General features: G+C 46.4%; 1 protein-coding gene across 1 annotated transcript in view; it reads left to right on the top strand.

Annotated features, from left to right (window-relative positions):
- slc36a4 (solute carrier family 36 member 4) overlaps positions 1-27,459 on the top strand; it is a 346,510-nt gene extending 319,051 nt beyond the window's left edge. Inside the window, exon 11 of the mRNA XM_056282801.1 lies at positions 27,122-27,459. Coding sequence (XP_056138776.1) covers positions 27,122-27,459 — 338 coding nt within the window. The remainder of the gene's footprint in view (positions 1-27,121) is intronic.
- The last annotated feature ends 518 nt before the right edge of the window (positions 27,460-27,977 follow it).

Here is a 27,977-nt window from a genome sequence, read left to right as displayed (position 1 = left end):
CTGCACCTTGTTTCCCTTGCCCGCTCTCGTCGGATCCGTTCCTCTGTTTGGATTGAAAACCGGGCAACTAGAACTTGTGCTTTTGGAAGTGTTTTGCTCGTCTGTCTGTCTCCTGTATATATCTGGTCACCTGTTCGGACCGACTGCCTGTTGGACCATTAAACTGACGGTTACAGGAAAAAAAAAATTCTCATAGCCTAGAGGCATGATGGGAGTAACACTACTGCACATATTCAGTGGGCCGCATGCACCCGGAAGTAACCCGGAAGCCAGAAACGTTTTCGGCGTATAGACGGGTTTCCTGTTTACAAACTTTACTGGGTTCGTGCGCAGCCAGGGGGCAAAACCGCTTTGGTAGCTCTCAAAAGATTATGAGATGCATAATCTTTGGAGTGCTACCAAAGCGGTTCAACAATGAAAATGTTCAACATTTGGAATGTTGGGACATTTTCCACACATCCTTTTGGCGGTTTGTGCAGTTAATTGCACAACAACTGCGCGTCATCGCTGCTGTATCTGAGCTCTATCTTGGTTAAAATCTCTGCGCTGTAGCTGCTTTCTGCCCCCTAGTTGCGCACGCATCTCTGTGATGACGTTGCAAGGAAACCCTCCTATGCGCCAGGCGAGCAATTCATAGGAATGAACAGGTGCCATTTTTAGATCCGTCATCCTCTACTATAATACAGCCATGTTTCCGAGTAGGGTGATCTTCTGGACTGCATGGATGTTGATGTTGCCTGGGATACGGTTGGTGAACTTTTCCATTCCCTTCTTCATGAGTCCTAGAGGTCCGATGACCACTGGTGTTGTTTCGGTCTTCATACCCCACATCCTGTACTTGGTCAGCTTCTCTGTGACTTTAACTGAGGTGTGTTTTTCAGATGGTATTGCCATGTGGATGAGCATGCACCTCTTTTCCTTCCTGTCCTTGATAACGTTTATTTATTTATTTATTTTATTATTATTGGAACAAATTAAACTCAGAGGTTTTCCTTGGCCGTTCCACATGCACCTGGCTGTAGTTGTCGGCTACTATAAAGTAATGTAAATTGGCATTCAGCCAGCAGGGGGCTCCGATTCTGTTTACGCCTCATGCAGCTGCACAGGTTCAAAGGTTGAATCAGTTCATCTGGGTACAACGTTTATTGACAGGTACGTTTCATCACTCAACTAAGTGTCATCTTCAGACTGAAGATGTCACTTGAAACGTATCTGTCAATAAACGTATCCAGATGAACTGATTCAACCTTCTTTGATTTTCTTACCTGGATCATTGAGCATCAAGATAGCTGCACAGGTTGTGTTTATACACTATAAAAAGAGGGATGTAGAGCCCATGATGTCAGCAATTGGTTTCTGCTGGGGCATTTTGAAGCCTAAAGTGTGGCTATATACTCGCCGCCATCTTGTCATTTGTCGGAGACACAAAATACAAGTTTGGGCAATGGGGTGGCCCATGCGTGGAGCTGGAGAGAAGCCTTACTTGCAGACCCCTCAATCAAGGAAGACACATTTCACCGTGCCACTTTTTTAATACTTAATATCTTGCTAATAGAACAATAATTTTCAAAATAACCACCTTCACACTGATTCACATTTACATTGGACTAGATTTTTTTTTTTTGAGCCAGCCACCTAGTGGCCTGATTGGAACAGCAATTTCAGACATTTCCACGTTGGCTTCAACTTTTGTCCCTAGCGGTTGCCACATGGTTGTGATGATAAAGCTTGCATCTGGATTAGAGTAAAGATGTTACTGAAATAAAAAATTGAATTTTAAATTTTGACTGGTCTTGGGTCAACAGTATGATCCACAACTTTTGACATTGAAAAGTGACCTCCGTGAAGTTGGCACCCCATGTAATCAGAACATGAATAAAAATATTATCATTCGTTAGTGCTGATTTGTGCCGCAAAAACTATCGTTTGCACTGTAATGGTTTTTGAGATATTAAGCATTACATTGTAGCGAATTGGGGGGGGGGGGGGGGGCAGCCCGGGAACCGCCACAGCCGAGACGCGAGCCCGTATCTCCTGCACCGCGGGCGACAACGTTAACCAATCGCCTAAAGGGTCTGACCCATTAGCCAAGGGCTAACGTGTCTACTTATCCGTGTACGTTTACACTACCCCCTCCTTCGGGAAACGCTTCCGATGGCCTCACGGTCCTTCACGATCCCACTTTTGACACCAATGTAGCGAATTCGGGGGGCAGCCCTGCCGGACTGTCACAGCCGGGACGCGAACTCGGATATCCCGCACCGCGGGCGACAACGTTAACCAGTCAACTAAAGGGTCTGACCCATTAGCCAAGGGTCTGACCCATTAGCCAATGGCTAACATGTCTACTTATATATGCACGTTACCCTACCCCCCCTCCTTCGGGAAGCGCGTCCGCGCGCATCCCACTTCTGACACCTCTCTACTACTACTTTTGGCTGCTCCCGTTAGGGGTCGCCACAGCGGATCATCCGTTTCCATTTCTTCCTGTCTTCTGCGTCTTCCTCTGTCACACCAGCCACCTGCATGTCTTCCCTCACCACATCCATAAACCTCCTCTTTGGCCTTCCTCTTCTCCTCTTCCCTGGCAGCTCCATATTCAGCATCCTTCTCCCAATATACTCAGCATCTCTCCTCCACACATGTCCAAGCCATCTCAATCTTGCCTCTCTTGCTTTGTCTCCAAACCGTCCAACCTGAGCGGTCCCTCTAATATAATCGTTCCTAATCCTGTCCTTCTTCGTTATTCCCAGTGAAAATCTTAGCATCTTCAACTCTGCCACCTCCAGCTCCGCCTCCTGTCTTTTCGTCGGTGCCACTGTCTCCAAACCATATAACATAGCTGGTCTCACAACCATCTTGTAAACTTTCCCTTTAACTCTTGCTGGTACCCTTCTGTCGCAAATCACTCCTGACACACTTCTCCACCCACTCCAACCTGCCTGCACTCTCTTTTTCACCTCTCTACTGCACTCCCCGTTACTTTGGACAGTTGACCCCAGGTATTTAAACTCAGATGTCTTTGTCACCTCCACTCCTTGCATCCTGACCATTCCACTGTCCTCTCTCTCATTCACGCATAGGTATTCCGTCTTGCTCCTACTGACTTTCATTCCTCATCTCTAGTGCATACCTCCACCTCTCCAGGCTCTCCTCAACCTGCACCCTACTCTCACTACAGATCACAATGTCATCCGCGAACATCATCGTCCATGGAGACTCCTGCCTGATCTTGTCCGTCAACCTGTCCATCACCATTGCAAACAAGAAAGGGCTAAGAGCCGATCCTTGATGTAATTCCACCTCCACCTTGAACCCATCCGTCATTCCAACCGCACACCTCACCATTGTCACACTTCCCTCATACGTATCCTGCACCACTCCTACATACTTCTCTGCAACTCCTGACTTCCTCATACAATACCACACCTCCTCTCTCGGTACTCTGTCATAAGCTTTCTCTAAATCTACAAAGACACAATGCAACTCTTTCTGGCCTTCTCTATACTTCTCAATCAACATTCTCAAATTAAACATCGCATCTGTGGTGCTCTTTCATGGCATGAAACCATACTGCTGCTCGCTGATCGTCACCTCTCCTCTTAACCTAGCTTCTATTACTCTTTCCCAAATCTTCATGCTGTGGCTGATCAACTTTATACCTCTGTAGTTGTTACAGTTCTGCACATCGCCCTTGTTCTTGAAAATCGGTACCAGTATGCTTCTTCTCCACTCCTCAGGCATCCTTTCACTTTCCAGGATTGTGTTAAACAATCTAGTTAGAAACTCCACTGCCATCTCTCCTAAACATCTCCATGCCTCCACAGGTATGTCATCAGGACCAACTGCCTTTCCATTCTTCATCCTCTTCATAGCTGCCCTCACTTCCTCCTTGCTAATCCGCTGAACTTCCTGATTCACTATCCCTACATCATCCAACCTTCTCTCTCTCGTTTTCTTCATTCATCAGCCCCTCAAAGTATTCCTTCCACCTTCTTAGCACACTCTCCTCGCTTGTCAGCACATTTCCATCTCTATCCTTGATCGCCCTAACTTGCTGCACATCCTTTGCAGCTTGGTCCCTCTGTCTAGCCAATCGGTACAAGTCCTTTTCTTGTACCGATTGGCTTGTACCGCATCCCACTTCTGACACCAATGTATCGAATTCGGGGAGCAGCCCGGCCGGACCGTCACAACCGGGACGCGAGCTCGTGTCTCCCACTCCGCAAACGACATCGTTAACCAGTCGCCTACTAGGGTCTGTCTCTTTAGTCGACTGGTTAACGATGTCGTTTGCGGAGTGGGAGCCACGGGTTCGCGTCCCAGCTGTGGCGGTCCCCTCCATTGGATGCTCTTCTCGAAGGAGGGGGGTAGTGTAACATACACGGATAAATAGGCTCGCTAGCCCTTGGCTAACGGGTTGGACCCTTCAGTCGACTGGTTACTGCGGGAGCCCCAGGTTCACGTCCTAGCTGTGGCGATTCACGGGGACGTGAATCCCGAAGGAAGGGGGCAATGTAACGATCACGGATAAATAGACTCGGTAGCCCTTGGTTAACGGGTCGGACCCTTTAGTCGACTGGTTAACGTTGTTGCCCGTGGTGTGGAAACCACGGGTTCGCGCCCCCAGCTGTGATGGTCCGGCCGGGGACGCCCCTCCCGAAGGAAGGGGGCAATGTAACGATCACGGGTGAATACGCTCGGTAGCCCTTGGCTAATACGTCGGACCCTTTAGTCGGCTGGTTAACGTTGTCGCCCACGGTGCAGGAGATATGGGTTCGCGTCCCGGCTGTAGAGGTGCCTGCGGTTGCCCCCCAAATTCGTTACATTGGCGTCAGAAGGGATGGTGAGATCGTGAAGGACCGTGAGGCCAATGGCAGCGCTTCCCGAAGGAGGGGGGTAGTGTAACGTGCATAGATAAGTAGACATGTTTAATGGGTTGGAATCTTTTAGTCGAGCGGTTAGTGATGTCGCCCGCGTTGCGGGAGGTACGGGTTCGCGTCCCGGCTGCGGCGGTTCCTGCGGTTGCCCCCCGAATTCGCTACAATATTTTATAGGCGGTGATGCCACTCTGCACCCCAGTATGGTCCAAATCATTAAAAACTGGTCTCGTTTGTTTGTGCTCGGTTTGTGCCCTTTCGTGACGTTAAAATAAACTTCAGTGCTGTAATACTTTTTGAGATATTAAAAATATTTATAGGCAGTGACATCACTCTGCACCCCATTATCGTCCAAATCGTTCAAAACTGGTCTTGTTGCCGCTCTGATGGCCAAGCGGAATAAACCGCCGTTCTTGCAATCCGCTCGTCATGTGGCTGGGAGGTTCGTATCCCAGACTCGCCGTAACCGGTCACGACCAGAGCATCCACGGGGTAAGGCATTCATTGGGCCACCCTTACCCGAGGGATAGTGGGTGTAGATCGGTGTAGTGTTCGGGGACTCGTCGTTCTCCAGCGACCCCTCTGGCCCATCCAGGTGCCTGCAGCCAAACAACCGAAAGCATCCTCCCTACGTCTCCTTCGCGGCCTGAAGGTAATGCAATCCATGCGAGGCTTCAGCGTGGAAAATAGCGAGAGCAGCCGACACGAGTTTGAAGGAAGCTGGTGTTACGACTATCTCCTTCCTGTGGAAACGTGAGCCAGGGGAGTTATTTTCTGGCCATATGCCACTGGGTTAATCGGGTGGGTGGGATAAGGGGAAAAACTAGAAATAAATTTAGAAGAACAAAAACTGGTCTTGTTCGTCTGTGCTCGGTTCGTGCCGTTAAAAGAAACGTTTGTGCTCTTTTAGTATTTAAGCTATAAAACAACGTTTGCCAAAGGAGTGACAGCATCCTGCACCCCATTATTGCCCAAATCGTTCAAAACTGGTCTCGTTTGTTTGTGCCCGTTTGCGCCATTAAAAGAAACTTGTGCTGACATTACGCATTATATTTTATATGCTGTGATGTTACCCTGCACCCAATTATTGTCAACATCGTTCAAAACTGGTCTCGTTCGTTTCTGCTCGGTGTGTGCCATTAAAAGAAACATCTGTGCTTGTTTAGCTCTTCACATACACTACCGTTCAAAAGTTTGGGATCACCCAAACAATTTCGTGTTTTCCATGAAAAGTCACACTTATTCACCACCATATGTTGTGAAATGAATAGAAAATAGAGTCAAGACATTGACAAGGTTAGAAATAATGATTTGTATTTGAAATAAGATTTTTTTTACATCAAACTTTGCTTTCGTCAAAGAATCCTCCATTTGCAGCAATTACAGCATTGCAGACCTTTGGCATTCTAGCTGTTAATTTGTTGAGGTAATCTGGAGAAATTGCACCCCACGCTTCCAGAAGCAGCTCCCACAAGTTGGATTGGTTGGATGGGCACTTCTTTGAGCAGATTGAGTTTCTGGAGCATCACATTTGTGGGGTCAATTAAACGCTCAAAATGGCCAGAAAAAGAGAACTTTCATCTGAAACTCGACAGTCTATTCTTGTTCTTAGAAATGAAGGCTATTCCATGCGAGAAATTGCTAAGAAATTGAAGATTTCCTACACCGGTGTGTACTACTCCCTTCAGAGGACAGCACAAACAGGCTCTAACAGGTACTATTTAATGAAGATGCCAGTTGGGGACCTGTGAGGCGTCTGTTTCTCAAACTAGAGACTCTAATGTACTTATCTTCTTGCTCAGTTGTGCAACGCGGCATCCCACTTCTTTTTCTACTCTGGTTAGAGCCTGTTTGTGCTGTCCTCTGAAGGGAGTAGTACACACCGGTGTAGGAAATCTTCAATTTCTTAGCAATTTCTCGCATGGAATAGCCTTCATTTCTAAGAACAAGAATAGACTGTCGAGTTTCAGATGAAAGTTCTCTTTTTCTGGCCATTTTGAGCGTTTAATTGACCCCACAAATGTGATGCTCCAGAAACTCAATCTGCTCAAAGAAGTGCCCATCCAACCAATCCAACTTGTGGGAGCTGCTTCTGGAAGCGTGGGGTGCAATTTCTCCAGATTACCTCAACAAATTAACAGCTAGAATGCCAAAGGTCTGCAATGCTGTAATTGCTGCAAATGGAGGATTCTTTGACGAAAGCAAAGTTTGATGTAAAAAAAATCTTATTTCAAATACAAATCATTATTTCTAACCTTGTCAATGTCTTGACTCTATTTTCTATTCATTTCACAACATATGGTGGTGAATAAGTGTGACTTTTCATGGAAAACACAACATTTTTTGGGTGATCCCAAACTTTTGAACGGTAGTGTATATGCCTAGAACAATACTTTTTGAACGTGTGACTTCATTTTGCACCCTACTGTTGTCCAAATAGTTTAAAACTGGTATCGTTGTTTGTCAATGCCGTTTCTGGAGACTTGTGACTTATCAGGCAGGACTGCCCACCTCTCTCAGCCAGGACTACAGTGTACGAACTATACCATGGCTTTCGGGGGAGCTCACTTTTTTTTTTTTATACCGGGGGGCACTTGCACGTGCCTCAAAGAAAGTGCTGAGTGTGACTCTGTGACTCAGTCCATGTAAAAAAATGCAAACAAGAGCCTTAACAAAGCAATCTATGAGCGATCTGTTCATTGAAAACATTCAAAATACATGTATTTTGACTCATGTAATGTGGCCTGGGTTTGCTGTCTTGTAGTTCCACATCGTCTGGATAAGGTGAACCATGAATTCAACAACAGCAACATAATATAACATAATCAGTTAATGACCACATCAACCCTCCACACGGATATCAAAACCAAACATCACAGTATGCTGCAATATGGCCAACTAAAGCAGGGCACAGTAGGCTCTGCATAGTTTCTCGGCTCAAATAGCAAAACGGTCTTTAAACACACAAATGTATGAGCATTAAATTAAAAAGAAAAAGCATGCAAGCCTGCCTGCAAGGGATTGAGTCCTCATCAACAACAGTTAAAGTTACCCATCACATACAGATGAGCACAGTCATTTCTCGGTACAATTAAGACATTAAATGTGAGGGTCACGTAGCAACAAACCTGCCTATAACAATACACACATGATGAGCATTGTAAATACCAACAGAAATAGGCCAGGATGCCTACAAGGGATCCAGTCCTCATCAACACCCATCACATACAATACAGTGCTAACGGTGAGCAATACAGTTAATTCTAAAAATACATTATCCACATCCTTTTCCCACTCACATCACATCTCACATATATAATGAGATAAGCATGTCCATGTACTGTGCTTTCATCAATGGTGATGCTGATTTTTGAATGGATCTTAATTTTTGTAACAAACTTCCTCCGCATTTGCTGTGCAATATGGCCTACAATTTCAGCACACGAGAGATCTGACTTGTGTACAGTGCCTACTTTTGTGCCATTGAGCTCCTGAAGCTTCATCAAAGGAGGGGGCTTTTTATAAGACGCAACTAAAAAAAAAAGTTTTTTCAGAAGGATGTGTCTCGCTTCCATCCATAAAAGGCAATGACATGGAACAGGTCAATTTTAAAGATGCTTTTCATGTATGAAAGGGAGGTAATTCAAATCGATTAAAACTGCCCTGTATGCCACGATCCAGATGCAGACTGTAACAGAAGAAGTTCTGCGCACGATACTGGTCACGGTAGAGTGCATCCTGAACTCAAAGCCCCTGGGGTATGTATCCAGTGACATCGCAGACCCAGACCCAGTAACACCAAACCTGCTCTTGATGGGGCGGCCTGACCCATCGCTGCTTCAGGTGATGTACACGGAGTCCGAGCTGTTAAGCCGTCATTGTTGGAGACACACACAGGTCCTAGCCAACCAATTCTGGAGGAAATTTATCAGACACTACCTTCCAGCCCTGCAGTAACGCACCAAGTGGCTGACAGAGACGGCACCCCTACAACCTGGGGTTGTGGCCATGATTGTGGACCCACAGCTCCCGAGTGGACTTTGGCCTATTGGCCACCTCACCAAGGTCATTCCCAGTGCAGATGGGAGGATCAGGACAGCAGAAATCCAGGTGAATATTTTGAACTACACTCGGCCAGTTGCCCGTCTCGTCCTACTTCCTGTCATACCTGAGACAGCACCAGAGACCGCCAGTCCTTCTCAGGGACAGCAAATTTGACCGTGCAAATTTGGGGGCGGCTGTGATGAAGGACTTGTTCATTGCATATTATAGTTGTTTAGTCACTTGATACGATGGTGGGGATCAGCCAATCAGCGCCCTTGTTATTAGAACAGATGATGAAGGAAACTCGTGAAGGTGCGATACATTGGGCTATCAGGTTGCCGTGAGGAGTTGGAGAATTCGAGAAAGACTTTACAAATATTCTTTCAAGCCAGTTATGGAGCTCTTCCCATTCTAAAGTGTGTGTGCGTGCAGCAAATCAACCATACACACCCACCATTTATTTTCAATAAACATCTTTGAAGATAACATCCTTGCATTCTTGCCGATGCACCAGTGGTCACGTATTCCCAACCAGATACAATTACAGTCAGAGTTAGCAAACCTTCATTACAACCTGCCTATTTGGACAGGCATAATGGTGCCTCACATTAAAAGTGAAAACCCTACTGCAAGTTCTGCCAGTGTTGAGGCAGAAATCAGTAATATAAAACATGGTCTCTTCAAGCATGATAACTCATATAGCTCATGTCTTCACTACAACTATGAAGCAAGTTGCTAGTGTGACAAGTAAGAGTCAGTGCTCCTCCCCATACTGTTGACGAAGCATAGGACATTCAAGGGAAATCCCTCTGCTCCCTGTCAATGTTAGCATTTTACAAGCAGGACAAATGGGTCGGCTACAAGCTGCACTGGAAGATGGATTACTACTCAATCCATCCACATGTTTGAGGCCATTGAAATTACCTGATGAGGGCCCACATAGCTTGAAATGTGACCTTTCATCATTGAAATTGCTCTGCCATGGCTCAGTCACACACAGCTACACTACTGGACAGCTAGTATGCATAGAAACAGGTGTGGACACTAATTACCCACTGAATTTCCAGTCAACTTGCTACTAAACAAAGAATCAGTCACACTACGAGGAACTGTTGCATTCGTATCAGGGCCATCAAGGGATGCCCTTGGTCACTATGTGGCCTACTGCAGAAGATTCTCCTTGATCTGGGGAGAAATATGATGACCTTTCTTGTGAGGTCACAACTGCCTCTGAAAAAACAAAAATACAACCCCATGCTGTGTTTTTCACAAAGGAAAGTTAAAAGCCCTAATCATAATCTGATTTACACAACAGAAAACTTTTGTAAATAGGTTTGAACAAACAGGCTATATTCTATTCCTGATGGACACATTGAATGATCCTGAAACAAGGACATTGCAAAAAAAATTTGCGAAGCCTTTTGTTGGACTACGATTTTGCAGCTATTTTTAAGGATTGATTTTTTTTTTTACTTTTTATTGTTGTTGCTGTGAGGTTACCGCATCACTAACCCTCAGTCTTCTGTTTCCCTGAGGAAATATATTTGCTGTTATCTCTGAAAATAAACATCACATGAAAAAAAACAATATACCATTTCAAATGATTATTTAATAATTCAAGTGGATTAGGTTAAGTGTGGCCAGGCGGGGAAAAAAACTTCATACTTCTTCAGAGAGCACATGTAATTGCACAAACGGGTAGAGCAGATAACAATTTCATTCATTTCAGTTATGCAATTGCACTCCTCGGATTCCATTTCCCTAACATATGACGTCATTGTTGTTTCGGCTGTGTTGCTGAGGTTATTGGTATAAGGTTAGTGTAAACAGCCCAGATAGGTAATGCGGGTTCTTGTCTGGGTTAACGGTGCGTCGATCGATTGGTAATGCCTCGATGCGCCGAGAGACTCGCGCTCCTCTCCGTCATTCCATACAGACGAGCGAAGGCAAACGATGAGCGCTGGTTGTCTCATTCTCTCATACTCTGTTTAAGGGCAGACATTGGGCGCAAAGGAGTGACGCCACTTTGGTACGATTTTGACGACAATGGAGTTGAGAAATGTGTAGTTTATTGAGTAAAATACTGTAGCGACCGGGGCAGGCGGTCGCTCCGACTGTCGGCGGCTCCTTGCTGGGGGAGCACAGGGGCACATCCCCGCCTCTCGACTCATTCTACGCCGGGTCGCCACAAAAATTATTTTTATTTCTGAAATACTAAAAGAGCACAGAAGTTTATTGTAACGGCACAAACTGGGCACTAACAAACGAGGCCAGTTTTGAACGATTTGGACGATAATGGGGTGCAGGGTAACGGCATAGCCTATAAAATACAATGCTTAATATCTCAAAAGACCTTACAGCACAAATGTTTATTTTAACGGCACAACGAGCACTAACAAACGAGACCAGTTTTGAACAATCTGGACCTCAATGGGGTGCAGAGTGACGCCACTGCCTATACATATTGTAGCGAATTCGGGGGACAACGCAACCACAGGAACTACCGTGGCCGGGAAACGAACCCGTGTCGCCCGCACCGCAGGAGACATCGCTAACCGCTCGACTAAAGGGTCAGATCCGCGAGCCAGCGGCCGGCGTGTCTTCTTATCCATGCACGTTACATTACCCCCCTCCTTCGCGAAGCGCGTCCGCGCGCTTAAGCACATCAGCTCCTTCACGCCTCAGGGCGCATACGCTTCCGATGGCCTTACGGTCGCTCCATCCCACTTCTGACACCAATGTAGCGAATTCAGGGGACAACGCAGCCACAGGAACTGCCGCGGCCGGGAAGCGAACCCATATCGCCCGCACCGCAGGAGACATCGCGGTTCGCTTCCCGGCCGCGGCAGTTCCTGTGGCTGCGTTGTGCCCCGAATTCGCTACAATATAATGCTTAAACTCAAAAATCATTACAGCACAAACGCAGCACTAACGAATGATTTGTATCCGTATTCTGATTATATGGGGTGCCAACTTCACGGAGGTTGAAAAGTGTCATATTGTGGCAGGAATGAGGAAAAACACAGGAGACCAAGGCGAGTTTGATGTTTATTCCTCAACTCCAAAAACCAACTGGAGCATGAACAACCCTGCACCGGCGAGCCCGGGCAAGTAAACCACTCCCCCAGCTCACAGTCCTGCTGGGTGAGAGGCATAGCCCCTAGTGTCCGCCACACAGCCCCCCCCCCCCCCCCGAACACCCAGAAGGGACTCCTGGAAAGAAAATTAGTGTCTCACTGGAGGCTTAAGCAGCCTGCCATAACGGCTGCGCCGTCCCTCAGCCAAAACAGCAAGTGAAACACAGTCCAAAGCCGGCTGAGAAGCAGAACGCTTAACCCGTGAAGACACTGCCGGGGTCCTGGAAGGAGGACGACCCCGACGGGGAACCTGGGCCGGAAACACAACTTCGCCTGCCACCCTGTGCGCCGGTTTAAGCCTATCAAGCGTGACACGCTCCCTACGCCCACCCACATCTAGCACAAAACCCTTAGGACCCGTCTCAAGAACCCGAAATGGGCCATCGTATGGGGGTTGGAGGGGCGAGCGGTGAGCATCATGCCGTACAAAAACAAAACGAGCCGACATGAGCTCCGCAGGCATGAATGACCGCGGAAAACAGTGGTGAACGGGGCCTGGAACCCGAGTGCTGTCGGACAAAAAAGGATAAATGGCCGGACGGGGTCGAGGAGCGGAACTCCCAGGCAAAAATTCCCCAGGGACGCAGAGCGGCTGACCGAGCACCAGCTCAGCGGGTGACGTGTCGAGTTCCTCCTTAGGAGCCAAACGCAACCCGAGCATTACCCAAGGTAAACGAGCCATCCAGTTACCCTCCGAGACGGCCGTGCGCACCGCTGCCTTGAGCGACCGGTGAAAACGTTCACACAACCCGTTAGCCTGAGGGTGATACGCGGTAATGCGGTGTACCTGCACACCCAAGGATCGCGCAAGTGCCGACCAGAGCTCTGACACGAACTGGGGGCCCCTGTCTGAGGTGATATCTGACGGAGTGCCGAAACGGGCGACCCAGGAGGAAAGAAAAGCGCGTGCAACATCCGAGGATGTTGTGGAGGATAGAGGGACAGCCTCTGGCCACCTGGTGGTCCGATCTACCATTGTGAGCAGGTGCGTAAAACCCTGTGAAGAAGGTAGAGGGCCCACCAGGTCCACATGCACGTGGTCGAAACGTCTGGCCGGGATCGGAAACGGTTCGAGGGGCGATTTAGTGTGCTGGTGGACCTTAGCTCGCTGGCACGCTACACATGCAGCTGCCCACCCCCTGACGTCCTTACGGAGGCCAGGCCAGACGAACTTGGAACCGACCAACTTCACCGACACCCGAACTCCAGGGTGCGAGAGGGAGTGAATCGAATCGAAAACTCGACGGCGCCAGGCCACTGGAACAACGGGGCGGGGACGGCCCGTGGAGACATCGCAGAGGAGGGCAGGACTGCCTTCCTGCATCACAGCGTCCTCTAGCTTGAGACCGGTACGCGTTGACCTAAGGGCAAGGACGTCCGGGTCGCTGGGCTAGTCGGCAGCCATAGCGGAGAAATCCACACCGAGGTGCACAGGACACACAAGCACACGCGACAGACAATCAGCAACAGGGTTGGACTTCCCGGCCACATGCTGAATGTCCGTTGTGAACTCGAAGATCGCCGCTAAGTGGCGCTGTTGACGAGCAGACCACGGCTCAGTCACCTTGGACATGGCAAAAGTCAGCGGCTTATGATCCACATAAGCCGTGAATGGGCGACCCTCCAGCAGGATGCGGAAATGTCGGGTTGCAAGGTGCAGTGCCAGCAACTCCCGGTCAAAAACGCTGTACTTGCGCTCGCTATCCCGCAGTTTGCGGCTAAAAAATGCGAGTGGCTGCCACGCATTTGCCACACGCTGTTCAACCACAGCCCCCACGGCTATGTCAGACGCATCGGTTGTTAAAGCTATGGACCCGGCACGTAGCCAGGTAGGTGGTTTCCGTGTCTGAACCCCCCCCCCGAAACCCCACGGCCCGTCTGAAATGGCACCAATAATTATTTAGTTATCGTTTTGATTATTTGTCACCGCCCCTGTAGCCTACTCATACACTGCATCTATTGTGACTGACAGGCGTTAAACCTGTCAGTTAATTTGTTTCCAAACATGATGTATCTTATTGGTCTGTTTCGTAAAACAAATAAAATCACAGGCTTTTGATTGGCTCAGGGGTCTGACGAGTCAGCTAAGCAACCTGCCACTGGTTATGCTAGCTAAATGGTCGATCTATAGTTTGCTTTTCAAAAGCAATGGAGCCGCCGAAAGCTACCTGTAAATCAGGCAGGAGCAGTAAAGTTAATATTCGTAAAATCAGTGATTTTTTTGTTTCAACGTGTCCCGACTCAAAAAAGGAAAAACAAGAACATTACAGATGATCTGGTTACTAACGTTACCGATTTTCCGGAGCAAGTGTTACCAGACCCACTGCCCTCCTCCTCGGAGACGGAGCCAGAGTTAGCAGACCCGGCCCGCCGTCCTCTACCTCGGAAACGTTTTCACACGACATTGTGGATTATATTGGTGGGAAAATATCAGACGAACAGAGAAGAGAAAGATACTCACTGGACTGGACGGCCAATATCGGACAAACATTCCCTACAAAACTAGGAGGTAAACTACGTTTCCAACGTCACTGGATTGACCAGTTTAGCTGGCTAGTATACTCAACAAGGTCCGACGGTTGTTTTTGTAAGCACTGTGTTGCGTTTGCAGTCGAGCATGTGGGCAAGGGAGGGCACAGAAAAGCTGGCAAGCTAATTAATGTCCACTTCTCAGACTGGAAACATGCTTTAGAGACGTTCAAAGACCATGCACAAAAGGCATATCACAAGGATGCAAGTTTGAAAGCGGACAATTTCCAAATGGTTCTCAACAATAAAATGGATGCAATTTCACTGAGGCTAGATTCAGAGAGAAAAAAGCGAGTTCAAGAAAACAGAGAAAAACTCAAAAGCATCATTGCAACATTAATTTTTTGCGGTCGCCAAGAACTCGCCCTGAGAGGTGATATTGATTCAGGACCAGTGACATTGAATGAGCCAACTCACAATGACGGAAATTTCAAGGCTTTACTCAGGTTTAGGGCTACATCTGGCAACACGGTACTGTTACAACACTTGAGTAAATGTGCAGCAAATGCTAGCTACTGCAGTCCTGATGTACAAAATGAAATAATCAGCATAATTGGAGATGTGATAACAAACAAACTGGTGCAGAAAACAAACTCCGCGCAGTGTTTCGCTGTGTTGGCAGATGAAATGATAGCTGTTTCAGGGCGGGAGCAGCTTTCTGTCTGTGTCAGATACGTGAACCAGCATGACAGCCAATATAGCATCAGAGAGGATTTTTTGTCCTTTGTTGATATCGAGAAGTTAACCGGGGAGGCAATCGCCAATTCAATTGAAAGTCAGTTGACGAATGCAGGCGTTGATTTACAGTTTTTACGTGGCCAGGGATACGACGGCGCATCTGTCATGAGTGGCCGTTTAAATGGTGCCCAAGCTAAAATCAGAGAGACGCACAAGCAAGCAGTTTATGTGCACTGTGCCAGCCACAGTTTGAATTTGGTCCTAAACAAGTGCTGCACTGTACAAATGGTGCGAAATTGCTTTGGAATTGTCTCGGAAATCTGCACTTTTTTCCATGATTCGGCTTTGCGGTCTGCCAGTCTGCGACACGAGATGGAGCGTCTTTTACCCGACTGCAAGAAAACGCGACTGACGAAGTTGTGTGAAACGAGATGGGTCGAACGCCACGACGCAATATTTACATTCAACGAGCTTTTAGACCCTGTGCGATCCAGCCTGCAGAAAATCAGTGAAACCTTCACAGGAGACACATCTGTCAAAGCCACTCAGCTCTTTAATTCAACTGACAATGCAGAATTCATGCTGTCCATGAATGTGAGTGAGAAGATGCTTGCAAAACCCTACCACCTGTCCACCTTCCTTCAGAAGGAAAATTGTGACTTGGTGAGTTGCGTTTCAGCTGCTGATGCTGTTATTAAGCAGGTAGATGAGATGAGGGCTAACTCTGAGATGGAGTTCAGGCAGATTTTCCAAAAGACCTCTTCCCAAGCAGCCAAGTATGGGGTTGAATTTCGACCACGAAGAGGCGCGGACTGCAATGAGGATCCATTGAAGGCCAGTGAAAATCACTACCGGCAAAAGCTTTTCATAGTCATGCTTGACTTTCATTCATCACAGATGAAGGAACGCTTCAGCAAACACAGAAATGTGATCTCCAACCTCTGCTCCTTACTGCCATCTAAGTTCAGCATGCTGAACGACAGCTCAGCTCAAGCGCTCTCCAACCTGTATCCTGAAGTGTCACCGCATCTGGAAGTTGTAAAGTCAGAAATTGACACCTGGCGGGATAAATGGAAAGCTGCAACTTATGTTCCACAAAATGCCATTGAGGCATTAAATGCCTGTAACAGCGAGATGTTTCTAAGCATCTTCAAGCTTCTCCGCGTTTTGACCACGCTTCCTGTCACCAGTGCCCATGTCGAGAGAAGTTTTTCCCGTCTGGGAAGGATCAAGGACAAAATGCGCAGTACAATAACGGAAAGACGGCTTAATGGACTGACATTGCTCTCGGAGCACAGAGACATTGTGGTGACGCCGGAAGAGGTACTGGACATCTTTTGCAGACAAAAAAGACGATTGGACCTGCTTTTATAAGGTAAGACCCACTTTTATTTATTAATGCATTGATGATTATCTATGGGCCATTAATACGTTGACATTTACCATACGGTTGGGTATTAGGCTATAGTATACAGTGTGGGAATTTTATTTACCGGTAGCTTTCAGCAGTGTTGCCCGACCCCCCCCCCCCAAAATATGTTTCTGGCTACGAGCCTGCTATGGACGCCGTGGATGTGGGATGGGCGAGGAGGGCAGCGTTAGCCAGGGCGCACTTAGCTCCGTCAAAGGCCTGAACCTGTTCGGGAGTCCAGTCGACAGGGTCGTTAGCCTTCTTAAGCCGCAGGGCTTCGTAAAGTGGCTGAAGGAGGTGGGCAGCGCGAGGGAGGAAACGGTTATAGAAATCCACCATGCCCAAGAATTCCTGCAATGCCTTAACAGACTGGGCGGGGAAATTCCGCCACCGCTTGCACCTTAGAAGGCAACGGGACCGCGCCTTGCGGCGAAATGCGGTGACCCAAGAAGTCAATCACCGGCAGTCCAAACTGACACTTGGCCGGGTTGACTATCAGGCCGTGTTCGTCCAGACGACGGAAAACCTGTTTCAGGTGCGCCAGGTGCTCTTCAGCTGACGGACTGGCCACTAATATGTCGTCGAGATAAACGAATACGAAAGCAAGGTCACGCAACACCGAGTCCATCAGCCTCTGAAAGGTTTGCGCTGCCCCCTTCAAGCCAAAAGGCATGCGCATGAACTCAAAAAGCCCAAACGGGGTGATCACTGCGGTCTTGGGCACGTCCTCTGCGCGCACGGGAACCTGATGATAGCCGCGCACCAGGTCCACCTTAGAGGAAATAGTGGTACCTGCCAGGCGTATGGAAAAGTCCTGTATGTGTGGGATGGGCTAGCGGTCATTGGCGGTGACGTTGTTCAGGCGGCGAAAATCGCCGCAAGGCCGCCACGACCCATCCGCCTTGGGCACCATGTGAAGCGGCGAGGCCCACGGGCTGTTGGAACGCCTCACTATACCCAGATGCTCCATGATGGCGAACTCCTCCTTAGCAATAGCCAATTTTACCGCGTCGAGGCGCGCAAAAACTGGCGGTCCCAGAGTGGGAATGAAATGTTCTACCCCGTGTTTAGTAACCGCGGTGGAAAAGGCAGGCGTAGTCACCGATGGAAAATCCGCCAGCAAACGCTGAAAAACATCCCCTAATGCTAAAAAGTTAGCGTGTGTTAACGGCCCGGCTCCCCCTGTCTCGCACGGAACAGTGGCGAAAGACACGGCATCAATTAAACGGCGGTTTGCAACATCAACCAGCAGACCATTAGCACACAGAAAATCCGCGCCGATAATAGGAACAGTAATGGCGGCCACTACAAAGTCCCACTCAAAATGGCGCCCGTGGAAGCAAACAGTCACCAACCTTGTGCCAAACGTCGCAATGGACGAACCGTTAGCTGCACTTAACTGTGGGCCGCCGCCTTCGGCCGACCTGTCTGTCTTAGCAGGAGGCAGTAGGCTCTTTTGCGAGCCTGAGTCCACCAGAAACCGTCTTCCTGACATCGTGTCCTTAATGAAGAGCAGCTCACTACGTCCGCCAGCGCCCACAGCTGCTACTGAGCGCTGCCCGGGAGTTTCCCGCCGCCTCAAACGTGCACGGAGGGACGCAGCGCCTCGCTTTGCCGCCGAACCGCTGGTGGAAGAAACAGAGGCCACTCCCGCGCCGTCTCCGGGCAGTCACTTCAGCCACCACTGACGGGTCCGCGTCCTCCGACGTCGGCTGCAGAGGCTCCGATGCCACACTCTGCACAGAGAACCGTCTGGTAGCCAGCAGGACCCGATCGGCCTCCTCAGCCAAACCTCGGCAGTCACCAGCGGCCAGACACGGGGAGTTAGCCAAAGCCGAGCGCTTGAGGGCGACGTATTTATCGTGTTGCGGAGGGGCGCGCAACAGCTGCATGGCCCGGCGTGTGGACTGCTGGTCCAGCGCAGCGACGACCAGATAGTATCTGGAGTCGTCCGCCGAGATTCCACGCAGGTGGAACAGCGCCTCGACATGCTGGAACCACGAGGCCGGGTCGCTCTGCCAGAACTCTGGGAGCTTCACAGCCGCGGCGAGAACGGCCGGCTGTGAGAGTTGGGGCGGCGTGGCCGAAGTGGATTCACACTCCTCTTCTGCTCCAAACATATCACGTCGGGGTCACCAATGTGGCAGGATGAGGAAAAACACGGGAGACCAAGGCGAGTTTGATGTTTATTCCTCAACTCCAAAAGCCAACTGCAGCAGGAACAACCCTGCACCGGCGAGCCCGGGAACGTAAACCACGCCCCCAGCTCACAGTCCTGCTGGGTGAGAGGCATAGCCCCTAGTGTCCGCCACAATATTAGCATTAAAAAGTTATAGCGGTTTTACACCAAAAGAGCTCATTCCACCCTTTTGCCTTCAAACCCAATTGTCTGTGTCGTGCCATGCATAAACACATGGCCATAGAATGGATGCACCCAAAACTCAGACTAGTCAAGCTTTTTTCCACAGAGCACTGTGGAGGTTTAGTACTGTACACCCAATAGAGATGCCAACATTGAATAAGAGGAAAAATGGAAGAACACTCGATTTTATGGCTCTCCAAATTACCAGAACTCTATGATACAACACTGAATTATACAGAGACACTGGGTGGAAAGCAGTTTCACAGAGCTGTGTAAACGTAGCTCCTGAATTAATCGAAACACTCCCAACTGCTCCGTAAAGCTAAAGATCTGATGCAACCACACACTCATTTTGTTCTGATGCCCTTTTTAACAAACAAAGCTAGCGCAAGGGGTTTCTTTTGAGCCCAGAATAGGTGCATATTTGAAAACTCAAATCAATCAATAAAACTATAAGTAGCCCATTCCATATATTTATAATGCAATGCAATGCATTTTACATGTGCTTTTGTGCCCATGCAAAAGTGCACGGATAAAAAAAAAGTAGGGAAGGATTAAAGAAGAAAGCAGCTCCTTTTATCTTGTTTTATCTCTTAATAGGGTTAAAAAGAAAACCAAAAATACTATGAATAAAAAATAAAAAGCAAAGTGAATGAAAAAATTAAATCTAAACCTTAATGGAGGGGGAAAAATATTTAAAAATGAATTTTAAAAAAAATGGAATGAAGTAAGTAAAATACTTAGGGTTGGGCGAATTGGTTAAAGTTAGGGAATCATGCTCTTATTAAAAACCAAGTTCAGGATATTGTGTGTGTGTGTGTGGTTGGGCAAAACATGCCACACAGCAGGAAAAATGTGTAAACTGATGCATAATACTTTCCAGCGGTGAGGGTACTTTCTCGTTTAATGCTCCTATCCCACACACCGGAGAGGTAAACTAAGGGGGTAAAGTCTCCCTTCAAGGTTCTACAGTTTGGTCCCACAAAGCCACCCTGGCAACACACAAATATCGAGCTGTCGCCTAATGATCAGAAAAGTTATTAAAATGGTTATTGAAGCGCTTGCCTGTCCTCCAACGCCTCCTAATCACTTAATTAGAATCCTGATGAATGCCCATTACACGATGCTATCACAGTGGGATCCCAGAGGAACAGCTTTACAGCTAAAAGTAAACCACAGTGACAAGAGGGGACTGTGAGTTTCTGGGGACAGCAGGGGATAAACAACACGCTAGATGATCGGTAGAAGAAAATCACTGGACAAAGAAAAGGCTGGTGTGGCTCTGTAGCATAGTACATTGAGAATGCTCAAGACCATCAGGAGGCCGTCACTGCCACACCGACAGTGTTTCCTCTGTTTGGCTAAGAAATTAATTTTGTGGTGTGTGTGCATGTGTGTGTGTGTGCTTTTTACAGCTATTTTGATATTCTAGACTTTTTCCTGTCTTGCGCTTCATTGGAAAAAAAAATAATATGTGCGGATGTAATTAGAAGTGGTTCAGAAAAATTAAGTGTACATATGCTCCTCAAAGCTATTGAGGAAGATTCTGTCTCATCACTTTCTGAAAGTTTGTCAGTATTTGATTCTGCAAGCCTGACAAATATTTGCTCATTGTCGCTTGGCAGTCTTTTTGAAATGATTTCTTTTTTCTTGACTTGATTTGGCAAGGAGTTGCTACCTTCTCAGCTTTGCTATTGCAAACTTTAATATATCTGTCACTCTACCTTTCCCAGGTACAAATCTGATCCTTTCTGCCGTTAATTTATTTATTTAGTCTAGCCTAGTCTTTTTCTCGCACCACTTCTTACGGTGTGCATGCATCATATGGAGTGCCACAAGTTGTTTTTAAATGACCTTTTGTTATGCCTTTAAATGTCTTTATTATTAGTTGAGCTGTCAAATGGCTTTCTCTGCAATGCTAAGTACTTTACCTTTACCTGCTTTCTTCTTAATTGAATTTGTGCTTCGTGTTTTTATTCCTTTTTAAATGTAAAGCACGTGAAGCTACATGTTTAGTATGAAAGGTGCTATACAAATAAAGGGTATTATTATTATTGTTGTTGTTTCATCAGGTTTAAAGGTTCTCTAGTCTGGGCTCAAGCAGAATTTTGCTTAAATTAACACCCCTTATTCATAAATTACCTTGAAAATCCTCATTAATTCACCCTGAGTGTAAGACTGAGATTATCAACATCACACCATGATGCTTTGTGCTTCAGAGCCACGCACGCATATGTTAACAAGTTTTCTTTTCAGGGTTTTTATTTCAGTGCAGCTTAACTGTTGAGGCAGTAGAGGTAACTCAAGACGTAGAATTATCCGACTGAGGTTTGATTTGTGTAGACATCCTAATAGGGTCTCTGCTTTAGCAGGAGACAAAAAGTAATTAAAGCTGATGTGCACTTAGCACTGAGGTGATGCTGGAAATCAAATGCAGAGCTCTTTCTTTATATTTCTCTCCGTCTAATTCTACTTGTTTTCCCTCCACCTTCTCAGCAGTCTCTTCTTACAACCCATATCCCACCACACTCCCTTTCCTTATATTAAATAAGGCAGCCTAATCCTCTTAAATAAATGAGGAATCATTGCTTGGCAAAACAATGTCACATTTTGGGTGCTTTCCATTCGTCCAGTCGGGTTCACTGGGCTTCTTTTGCGGATGTGCTTCAGTGACAGGGCAATGAGAGAAAGGGGGGGGGTCTCCATGTACAAAACCACAGCCCTACAAACACTGTACCCAATTTGGCATCTTTGCCGCTAGATTTATTGACTTTTCAGACCCCCTTAGCAACATCATTCCTCAAAAGAAGGCCTAGCAGCAAAACTAGCAACTTTCTCTGGTCTTTAGGAGAACGTTTGTCTTGCCACCAACACATTTAGCGACAAAGTGATGTAGAGGCACGTAACCGATCTCCTTTGGTTTTTTACCTTCCCACCCATACTAATGAGACTCAGTCTAGTGAGAGAGAAGGCTGCTTCTCCAGTCCCACAGTATTCATGTGTGTCTGTCTCAGTCCAGTCTATGAACAAAGCAAGTGATCCACACTGCTGCATTTTGGTTACGAAAGGTGTACAGTTAAATGGGGGGAAAAAGGTAAAGAAATGGCTTATTCAGTATATTTAGGTGAATAAGTTAATAGTTTAGTCATCTAGACTGGTGTGATAATTTCTTAGGCCAGTTTCTTGGTTAACAATTTCTTTGCTTGAGTATAGGTCTTGTAAACACATAGTTAATCATTTTGATGTTTCAATTCTGCAACCATTTCGGCTATTTTGTCATTTACTTTCTCTCTCTCTCTGCCAGTGCAACCTTTTCCGTCCCATGTGATGTAATTTATATGTAGATAGTATGCAAATTAGTAGACGACATCACATACCCTGAGCTGGCGACTTGTGGCAGCCAATAGCAACTTTCTTTACTAAAAAGCTGGCACTACTGCCTGCAGTATTTTTGGATTTGTCCTCATGCAGACTGGCTCAGTTTTACATCATTTAGATTAATCTGGCAAGTAGGAGATGGGACAGGGAATTTATGATTTAAGGTTGAGGGAACTTGCGATTTAAGGCTGGCCTAAAGTATAAGATTTGTGACTATACAAGCATATGATGTGAGGACCCTGTGCTCTTGATTGCAACGTCATAGTCATCTTAACAAGGACGCCAAGTATGCAGTGGTGTGGAATCTGGTAAACTCCCAGCCAGTGTAATAATCCACAGGGGCAAAAAAGCACTCGGTAATAAGGATACCAATCCTACTAAGTCTACTGAAGTTAAAGAAATATGGAGAAGTTCGTTTGGCTGTGTGAGCAGGTTTTTTTTCATACCACTGGGTTGAAAAATGAGCAAATGCAACATATGGCCTGGGAGCTGTGGGGGTGAAGGGGAAAATCGGGGGGAGAATATGAGATAAAGATTGAGTGAAAAACAGAGTGGAGCAAGGAAAAAGGAGCCAGGGAATGCATCAGAGAGAGAACGATTGGAGGGTTTATGAAACATTAGATTACAATGCTGGAGAGGCTCGAGGTGTCCATGAACGGAAGACAAAGGGGCAGAGTCAGAAGGCATGCACAATTCTCAATGAGATGGATTAGAAATGAACGGTGGACAGATTAGGGAATGGAGACTTAAAATGGAGAGAAGGAAGGAGAGATAGAGAAATGGGGAAGCTTGAAAGGGGTATTGTGGCTCATGAAACAGACAGACTGAGTACCTTTACATCGAAACCCATTGCCAGATTACTGGGAGTAATCAGTTAAAGGCAATATTTGGATTAAAGGGTTTACATGGTTGGCGATAACCAAATTTCTCTAAATCAGGTATACACCGCCTATTGTTTGGATGGGGGGTTCCCCCTTTTTCTCCTCAATTACATCCGGCCAATTACCCCACTCTTCCGAGCCATCGCGGTCGCTACTCCACCCCCTCTACCAATCCGTGGAGGGCTGCAGACTACCATATATGTGGAGTCGCCAGCCGCTTCTTTTCACCAGACAATGAGGAGTTTTGCCAGGGGGATGCAGCACGTGGGAGGATCACGCTATTCCCCCCAGTTCCCCCTCCTTCTTGAACAGGCGCCCCGACTGACCAGGACACATACCCACATCCGGCTTCCCACTCGCCTGTAGGGATGCCCGACCAAGCCGGAGGTAACACGTTGATTCGAACAGGCGATCCCCATGTTGGTAGGCAACGGAATAGACCGCTACACTACCCAGACACCCCTTATATTGCCTCTTTGATATCGGTCTATGGTACGTTGGATCTTCCAATAAGTTATAGTCCTCACGTAAACATGTTTCTTTAGTTAGTTTCCTTTGTTTTAAGTTTTTTACACATTATTCCAGACTCTCAAGTCTTGTGTGTTATCATGCATTATCATGAAGAACACCATGGCTGTGATTTTGTCATAGGCCCAAGCCAAATGTACCTGCCACTGATCATCACAGCCATTTGCAAGAAATTGCATTTCAAATATTAAAAACACATCAAAATATATGTTCTAAACAATATTTCTGGGTTCCTGGGTTATTTTCATTACTTTGTAAAACTGTTATGTAAAAGCCATGGAACACTCGAGGTGGTGTGTTATCATGAATTACATCACAAAACACAATCCCCCTCGAGTTATGTTGCTTAAGCCCACTATGCCGTTTACGTGTGTTAATAAATTGAATGATTGAGCAAAAATGAATTGGACCTTCCCTCACTAACGATAAGCCAGTAAAACAGTTTACAAGACTGTTTCTAATGTTGGAATAATGCATCTATCAGTTTACTTATTTGCATGTGAACACACTCACTGAAGAAGCTTTCTGAAGAGGATGCCAAATTGTGATAATGCCCTGATAAAGTTTTGGAAGCAGAATATGGAAAAGTGGTTAAAAGTCATTTTGGTGAGTAGAGCTGTGCGAAAGAGTAGACCGGAGAACATTATTTATTATTTCACTTACAAAATGCTGGTATGATGAATGGAAAACACTTCACGAAGCAGCAAGGCCGAGCCACAGAGTTCACATAAAAAATGAGCTCACAGACGTTAACAGAGACATATTCTAGATGTTCAGGGCCTATATCGCTGTCAGTGTCTTGGGAGTGGAAAGGCAAGAGTTTTAGAGAAAAATAAAGGAGAGGGGGAAAAAGAGTATCTTCTGAAGCTTGGCATTAGTATTTATCACTTTCCTTTCCTCCTGCCCTCATACCTTTCTCCTGTTGTTGCCATAGCGAGAGATTGTCTTGTCCTGTAATTGGACTGGTGGCCCAGCAGGAAAGACAGACTAAAGCCATGATATTAACTGCACATGGGTCACTCTGTCAATATCACATGATTCTGCACAGCACGTACAGATTGCTATTCCAGCCTCAGACTGCTTCTAATAACCAGAATGTTTGCAAGTTCTGATTTGCTGCTCTTCTTGTAGGACAACCCTGGGCTCATACAGCGTCTGGGAACTCAGACAGATTTCTAACAACGTGCAGATTTCTATAAAACTTTTCTGTTTGTTTGTGTTAACTGTAAATCTCAGCCAGCTGGGTAATATTTGTCTATGGGCCATATTCGTGTATTTTGCTCAGGATGTACCATACAGAACTGGAATGAGGATTCCTGCACAGTGTGTACTCAGTTCTGCTGAGGTTGTGGAGATGTCAGTAGGGGAGAGCTATAAATGCAAAAAAACACAAGACAATAGAGCCATGCCAAACTGAAATTCAACAGTCATTGCAGATTGTGTTTGGGTTGAGTCTGGAGTCGAGACCTCCTAAGTGACTCTCCTGTAACATCATTGTCTGTGTTTTTTTTTTTTTTTTAGAAATGTGCTTGCTTTGCACAAATTGAGAAACGTATTTGAAACCACAGGTCAGTTGCAGGCAACAAAAAGTGGTTATTCAGCATTTACATACAGCTGGAGAATCATCCTTCTCTTCAGCTTTTCTTCACCTTGAGCTGTTAAACAGCAATCTATTGTATCTCAGATTTCAAGAAAACCATGACCTTGTCTGGACACGTAAGCACACTCACAGAGACACAGATTTATATGTAAGTCTGTGACATTATGCAAACGTCCATTCACTCAGTGTCTATACCAGATTAAACTAATTCACAACTGTGGAGAGCTGGAGCATATCCCAGCGTGCTTTGGGCAGAAGACAGGGTGACACCCTGGAAAGGTTGCCAGTCCATTAAGAGGTTGCGGTTAAAAAGAAAGAGAAATGTGCTTTTCTGAAGTGGCAGGAAAAGAGTATTTATGCTCTGAGACGCAGATAAATATATTTTTGATTTCATTCAGTGTCTGTGGCTTTTTGTGAAATCAAACCAACCCAATTTCTGCCCTCAATTTAACAACAAAAGCATTTGCATTTGAAAACAGCAGCTCAGCCCAGCTGACACTACAAAAAATGAGGGTGTTTATGATTGACAAGTAGCAGGTCCATTCTGAGAAGTTCAAGTTCACAGGCTAATCTTTCTCATCTCTCTCTGATTAATACTCAATCTCCTTTTTCAGTTAACTGGATAACATCATTTGTTTAGGCTTTTGTTGTGCATTGCATCTGTAATAAGTTACGATCGATTTTTGGGGAGCTCATTCAGTTTGCCCAGCCATGAACTCTATGAGTCTAACTTCAATAAAACACGTCTCAAACGCAACGTTTCAGTCAGTTAGATCTTCCTCAACTGATCAAAATGTTGTAAATAAATGATCTTTTGGGAGCAATTTGGTGTGCAGACCTTACTTCTTCATTCTAGTTTTGCAATGTTTGTCTTGCACCTTAATATTTTCTTGGTGTGCGCATACTTGGTTACTCCACTGCTAATAATGTATAATGAAAATGGTGCTTCTGATAAGCAACTTATACCTCCCCATGCTTAATTAAGTGAACTATCCGTTCCTTTTTTGCTTCCTAGTGTTTAATTTGTTCTGAATTTTGACCCGCCAACATTTTTTTGTGATGTACCTTGAATTTATATGACCAATCACATTCTGGATCAGTTAAGACAGACCCAGTGTTTCCTCCTCCCATGTCCAGTCTGTTTTCTTGCATAAGTAGAGGCTGTTAGTCTAAGTGGGATCACTGTCAGCACCTGAGGGCTCAACATAAACTCTTCCTGTAGCCACTGCCACTCTGGAAAAGTAAAACAGCTGGCTAACATTGAGGTCCCACTCAATGTAAATGTTAAAATAAAGATAAAGAGTGGGGGGGGGGGGTTATGCCTGGACAAACTGTTTACATATTCTCTACATGGGAGATGTAGCATGCCACATGGTATGTGTTTGTTGACTACTGAAGGTGAACCTTTGTGCCTGCAGATATCTGTCCCTAAGCTCGGTTTAAGGACCTGCTATGTACTTGCTTTTTTCTTCTCTCTGTACTCCCCCTTCTTCTCAACTCCCGCCTCATGTATATACTCACCGGCTATAACTCCTCCTAATTCCATCAATCTCTCTCTGTTTATTACTCTCTTCCTTGTTTCCCATCATCTTACTCCCACCACATGCTTGACTTCTCTTCTCCCTCGCCTGATGCACATATTTATTTTAACCCCCTCTTCTCTCCCCTCCTGTCATCTTTTTGTGTGTTGCAGTCTCCTGGGCAGTGCTGATCCCTCGCTTGGACCTGGTCATCTCCTTAGTGGGCGCGGTGAGCAGTAGCGCCCTGGCCCTCATTTTCCCACCACTTGTGGAGCTCATAACCTTTTCAGACCGGCATGTGCGGCCGATCATGCTGCTCAAGGACCTGCTCATCGCATTAGTGGGCTTCATTGGCTTCCTTGCCGGCACCTATGTTACACTGGGTGAGATCATATCCCCCACCACAGTAGACATGGCCTCTCAAAACAAAGGCATGATCAACGGCCACCTGACAGGCTCTGATGTCTCGACTGGAAACTGGACCACAAATGTTCCTCTGACTCCTGGTTGAAACACCAAACCCGCATCTCCCACCAGTCAATACCCCCACCGCTTGGCAGGAAGTTAATTCCTTAGGTAACCTACACTAATAACAACCAGGCATTCCGTCTGGGCCATAACTTCAGTTTCTTATCAAGCCTGTGGTCATGCTCTCATCTTCTCTAGATTTAAGCAAAGGTTTGCACTGCAACAATGTGGTTTTAGGACCTCCCCAGAGGAAGTTATGGTGCTTAAACACAGCTCAAACATATGGCAAAGGTAAAAAAATATTAACAAGTCAGTCTAAAAATACAACAAAGGGTTGATAAACACTTGTGATATATATTTTGTCATGCCAACCACATACATGTCCCCCCTCACCACATCCATAAACCTCTTGCCTGATAGCTCCATCTCAGCATCCTTCTCCCAATATACCCAGCATCTCTCCTCCACACATGTCCAAGCCGTCTCAATCTCGCCCCTCTTGCGACTGATCCAGTATGGAAATCTGACTTGTGATCTGCATATTTGATTTGGCAAAGGTTT

Source organism: Lampris incognitus, chromosome 7 (assembly GCF_029633865.1).
Source record: "Lampris incognitus isolate fLamInc1 chromosome 7, fLamInc1.hap2, whole genome shotgun sequence".
Taxonomy (NCBI): Eukaryota; Metazoa; Chordata; class Actinopteri; order Lampriformes; family Lampridae; genus Lampris; species Lampris incognitus.
Note: the sequence above shows the minus strand (reverse complement) of the source record. Positions and strands in the feature narration are given on the sequence as shown.